The sequence below is a fragment of the Sinocyclocheilus rhinocerous genome, unplaced genomic scaffold, assembly GCF_001515625.1.
Source record: "Sinocyclocheilus rhinocerous isolate Xijiao unplaced genomic scaffold, SAMN03320098_v1.1 scaffold705, whole genome shotgun sequence".
Classification (NCBI taxonomy): domain Eukaryota; kingdom Metazoa; phylum Chordata; class Actinopteri; order Cypriniformes; family Cyprinidae; genus Sinocyclocheilus; species Sinocyclocheilus rhinocerous.
Window position 1 is genome coordinate 68,835 of NW_015630576.1, and position 5,299 is coordinate 74,133.

The 5,299-nt window shown below is 38.5% G+C and overlaps 1 protein-coding gene across 1 annotated transcript in view; it reads right to left on the reverse strand.

The window, feature by feature from the left end:
• Nucleotides 1-4,899, reverse strand: part of cbx6b (chromobox homolog 6b) — an 8,732-nt gene extending 3,833 nt beyond the window's left edge. The window contains exons 1-4 of the mRNA XM_016553077.1: nt 4,760-4,899; nt 3,452-3,495; nt 3,302-3,367; nt 2,880-2,946 (exon numbers count right to left, since the gene is read on the reverse strand). Coding sequence (XP_016408563.1) covers nt 2,880-2,946; nt 3,302-3,367; nt 3,452-3,495; nt 4,760-4,828 — 246 coding nt within the window. The 5' untranslated portion in view covers nt 4,829-4,899. The remainder of the gene's footprint in view (nt 1-2,879; nt 2,947-3,301; nt 3,368-3,451; nt 3,496-4,759) is intronic.
• Nucleotides 4,900-5,299: the final 400 nt, after the last annotated feature.

The following is a 5,299-nucleotide window of genomic DNA, read 5'->3' on the forward strand; positions in this document are numbered from 1 at the left end:
AACCTGCCAAAACTCAAATGGAATTGCAATTCCTTTTGCATTTGAATTTCCGATGTCTACACGGAAAGCTGTCAATCAATGTGAGGGGCGGGACTATACTATGGGGCGTGTTTGTATTGGGAGGTGACGTCACTCACAGACGACAGTGCCGAATCTTTGATGAGTGGAGGTAATCGGTAAAGGCTCCGCTAAAGGCAGCTGCTAATCAGTTAGTACCTGTGTCAACGAACCGACAATTTCTTGGCACAATACATAATTCTGTCTTTTTTACCCCAAATACAGCGATTATCCCCTGCTAACAGCGGGATCAACAACGGTACGCACGATAGGTCAATATTCACTATTAACCAAACGCTTTTCACCTGTCTCAACATTTAGTAGGTTGACAATGATGTCGCTGATTAGAATTTGCAAAAAATAACTTTATTGCACATATAGGCTAATTAGAAAGTTATTGAACGCGGAAATGTGTGAATGTGCGAATATAAAACCAACTTTACCCAAGTCATTTCTCCCTGTTTCTCTCACTCCGATTGATGCAAGTAAACAGACAGTATTATTACAGTACATTTTATTCCTTTCTTTTAATCTGTAAAAGAGCGCGTCACACCTGCCTCAATATTTTTTACTGTTTGAAAAAAAAAAAAAAAACAGTGCCAATCTATATTTATTTACCTATTTTCCACCTTATATACTTTATATTATTTCATATTTGAACAGTTTTAATCCGTTATGGAGCACGCGTCCCGTGGCACCAAAGCGTCGCGCAAGTCTCAGATCTCTCACCGTGTACAGCCACCGGACACTGCGATTGATGCACATGATTTTTAATATTAATTCACTTTGGCTGCGGCATGTTCTGTGACAGCTGCGCCTAGATCGTTGGTGTAAAGTGAAGACTCATCTAGGGCAGGCAGAGCAGGAGTAGCAGCATTGTCTGTTTTGTCACGTGCATCAATTGGAGTGTAAACAGACTGAGAGATCTTGAGGCAGGTGCTCTATTATAAGATAGGAATAAGATTTAGGTGGCAAATAGGTAAATATGTGCAGATTTGCACTGTTTGTTTATGTGCCTCAATCGGAGTGCAAACAGTAAAAGATCTTGAGGCAGGTGACACACTCTCTATTACTACGGAAGTTCTAAGCGGCCATGCATTTTTTTTTTTCCTTCTTGTTTTCTCGTGACATAACAGAAATTGTTTTCTCGTGATCACGACTTAATTTTCTGACGAACTCAACATAACAAAAGTTGTTCTCTAAGTTACACAACTGCGCCAGCAGGTGGCAGTATACAACTACTGATGGGGAGTTGTATACTGTATATCCACTATAGCTGTACGCGTTTGGGACAGAGGACCTTCTTCGTGAACGCTATAATTTATGCAGTTCATTACTGACATTTAATTAAACTTATAAATGTTTAATACTTGAATAAATATGATAATTTTGCTTGAAATTGTATGTTTTTGTTACGTTATTACTGCTGCACGACTCATCACAGTTTCTCATTTACAACGACTTATTTGTAATGTGCATCTTTCTTATTTTTAATCTTTATTGTTAATAAATGTATATTCATAAGAAATGTGATTTGCATATGTGTATAATTTAGTTCAGTGAAGTTATACAGTGTTGTAGCCTAATCTTTTGTATTTTCTACATTTGTAGGAAACCATAAGTGTATAAATTGCGCTGTCTGTTTACTTGCATCAACCAGAGTGAGAGAAACAGGGAGAGATGTTAAGAAGACAGGTGAAAATGTTCGGGTAATAGTGAATATTGACCTATCGTGTGTACCGTTGTTGATCCCGTTGTTAGCAGGGGATAATCGCTGCATTTGGGGTAAAAAAAAAACAGAATTATGTATTGTGCCAAGAAATTGTCTGTTCGTTGGCACATGTACTAACTGATTAGCAGCTGCCTTTAGCGGAGCCTTTACCGATTACCTCCACTCATCAAAGATTCGGCACAGTCGTCTGTGAGTGACGTCACCACCCAATACAAACACGCCCCCTAGTATAGACCCGCCCCTTCACATTGATTGACAGCTTTCCGTGTAGACATCGGAAATTCAAATGCAAAAGGAATTGCAATTCCATTTGAGTTTTGGCAGGTTGCATGCGCGACGCAGAGAGAGTGAAAAAGCAAATGTGGTAATTAATATTGCTATTTAAATATGACAGGCTCATAACTCGTAAGACATGGGAAATACAGTTGCAAATGGACTTTGCTTTTTCATTTGAAATGTGGCAGTCACTGTGCGTTCGCGAAAGCAAAAATGCAAACGGTAATGCAAGATTTGCAATTGCATTTGGATTATGTCACAATTTATGCGCCCACATGTGGAAAACGCAATTGAGAGTACAATTTGCAATTGCTTTTGAAAAAAGTCCTGAATATTCTTCCATAGATTTCGGGTTGTATATGACAGCAATGGAAAGAGCCTTGCTTTTGCCTGCAGCAACAAGGTCAGAATCACGTGTGTGCGAACTGGGTAAAAAAATCCTAGGACACCTGAGGGAGAGAGAATCATACTGAAACAGGACTGAAATATCCACGTAGATCTCTGCATGTGGGATAAGTGGGAAGAAACTTATTTTTAGCAGAAAATGAAAAATTAATCCTGCACAGACCTCTATAGTCGACTTTCATTGGAGGGACAGAAATTTGACAGGTTTAATTAAAAATACCTCAATTTGTGTTTAGAAGATAAACAAAAGTCTTATGGATTGGGAATGACAGAATGGGAATGATGACAGGCTTTTAATTTTGGGATAATTTTTTATATTTTAAAAGCATATTTCCAAAACAAGTTAACTAGATGACTTTGCACACCATAAAATACATTTATTTTCAGTCAGTTGGTATTGCTGACGTACCTTCAGAAGCAACGTTTTAGGTTTCGGGCCTCTCTTTTTAGGTCCATACATCTCCTGCTCCCGCTCTCTGTGTAAAAATACGAGTTGTTAAAAGGGTTTGTGATTATGTCAGTGTTTGCACTGTTTGTGCCAGTTTCAAACATCCACTTGAGCAAAAGCATGACTACAAAGTTTTACTTCAGACTGTGACTTGAGTATTCATGTGATGTGGCTGCAGATGTCTGTGTGAATGCTTCCTGTGGGTATGCAGGAAAGAGTTCTTCAGAGATCTAGCTCTGAATCAGGGAGACCACTTCAAACAGAAGCGCCAACTGTCACAAACGAATTTAACGCTCATGATCGCATGAGTTGATATTTTGTAGAAGTCAATTTCCTTTGTTAATATGTTAATCAGGAGCAAAAATCCTCAACACACAACTCACTTTTGTTCAAATGCTGCAACGAGTCGTTCATCTAGGATGTTCTCCTCAGGTTCCCATGTGCTGTACCTGCAAAATATACAGAACATTTAACATCCATGACTTATTAGATATACAAAACTTAACTAATGAATCAAATTTCTGTTCACTTACTTTATTGCCCATCCTTTCCATTTCACTAGGTACTCCATCCGTCCCTATAGAAAAGTCAAAAGACAGAGCAGATTCAGTTCCCAACATTTCTGGAAGATATCTTTTATTGACGGAATATTTCATCATGATCAATCTGTCATTATTTACTCTCTTTCCTGCGGTTATTAAACCATATGCTGTTATTTTTTTTAATGAAACACGTGAAAATATATTCTTTAAGAATCTTTACTCAACGTGTTCTATACAGATGATGCTTTAGAGTTTAAAAACGCAGTGTAAATATATCATAAAACTAAAAGTAGTCCATATCCATTCATCCTTCAAACCGCTTGTCCTATTTAGGGTTGTGAATTAGTCAATATGACAAAACTAATTTAAGACTAGAGAACTTGAGATATACTCATGTGCACCACTTTTAAGATGCCTTTTCCATTGTATGGGAAAATTTTTCTTCAGTTCCACTGAAGATAGTAAGTCATGTAATCTTGGAAGAGAGTAAATGTTGACAAAAACGCCCCAAATTAGGGTAAACTACTCCTTTACATAATCCTGACCCCATAAATGCAATATTAAAATATGTCCATTCAGTAACGAACTCAATCAAATGTACGCGCATGCGTAGTGTAACACAAGATACAAAAAGTTCTTTCATGTATTTAGTATCAGGGGATGCTGGTCATTTGACAACCAACATTTTGTTCCGTACCGTCCCTGAAAAAAATCGCCGGTCGCACTGAAAACAAAAACAAACAGCAAGTTGAACGCAATAACGAGTGGTTGCTACGCGACGCGACGCACAGATAGCCTATAGAACGTAAACATTCCATTATAAATTTGCGAAACTATCATCCTGCAAACGCGCGAAATGCGCTGTTTGATTAATTATAACGCACTGTAAAGAGCTCCTCAGCTTAAGCTATAGTGCTAGCGTTCTAGTTGGGTAGCGTCGCGTCGCACGCCTGCAGTGTCGATGGGGTGTCAGACGAACCGGCCTTTGTCAAAAATTTGCACTCCGGGCAGACACAAAAAAGCTAACGAGCTAACAGCACCAGCTCCAGCTGGCGCCGCTCCAAGCTAAACGACCTTACACACTACACGGAGCTAAAAAATGAGCAACTGTCAAATTAGTGTCCTAAAAATGAATGCATACACAACTGCGCGTAATACGAGCGGTTTTATGATTGCATAGGAAAGCATGGTGCTCTGTTCAGTCAGTGCACTGCGCTCGGGCTGCAGGGCTGAAGTTTAGTGCGTCTGTAGGCCGCAGTGAAAGGAAATAAAACGAGTTTTAATAATAAACACACTGACCTTACGGATGCGGCGCTTCAGGATGGCCTCAGCGGCAAACACTCGGTCCCCTGCCGCAGACAGCTCCATCTTTAGTGGGACAGCAGAGACGGGTTCTTCCGCGGAAGCAATGGAGAGATCCTGCGCCGTGGAGGAGTGAACCAAACACACGCGCGCGCGCGCGCCTCGAACACAGCGGCCCATGCAAGAATGCACTGGTCTACAGATAATAGACAGGGAAAAAAGAGGAAGAAGAACTATCTATCTATCTATCTATCTATCTACATAAATATTAGTGTACTTAATTTGTTTTTATATTACATTTTATTTAAAATCATTATATATCATTTTTAATATTTCATATCTATGTACTACATAAATATTAGTATACTTTGTATGTACAATTTATATGTAATTTTATTAAAGATTTATTATTATTATTATATGAATAATTATCTATCTATAGATATAATTATCTATATAATTGTACTATCTATCCATCCATCCATCCATCTATATATATATATATATATATATATATATATAAAAAATCAGTAGGCC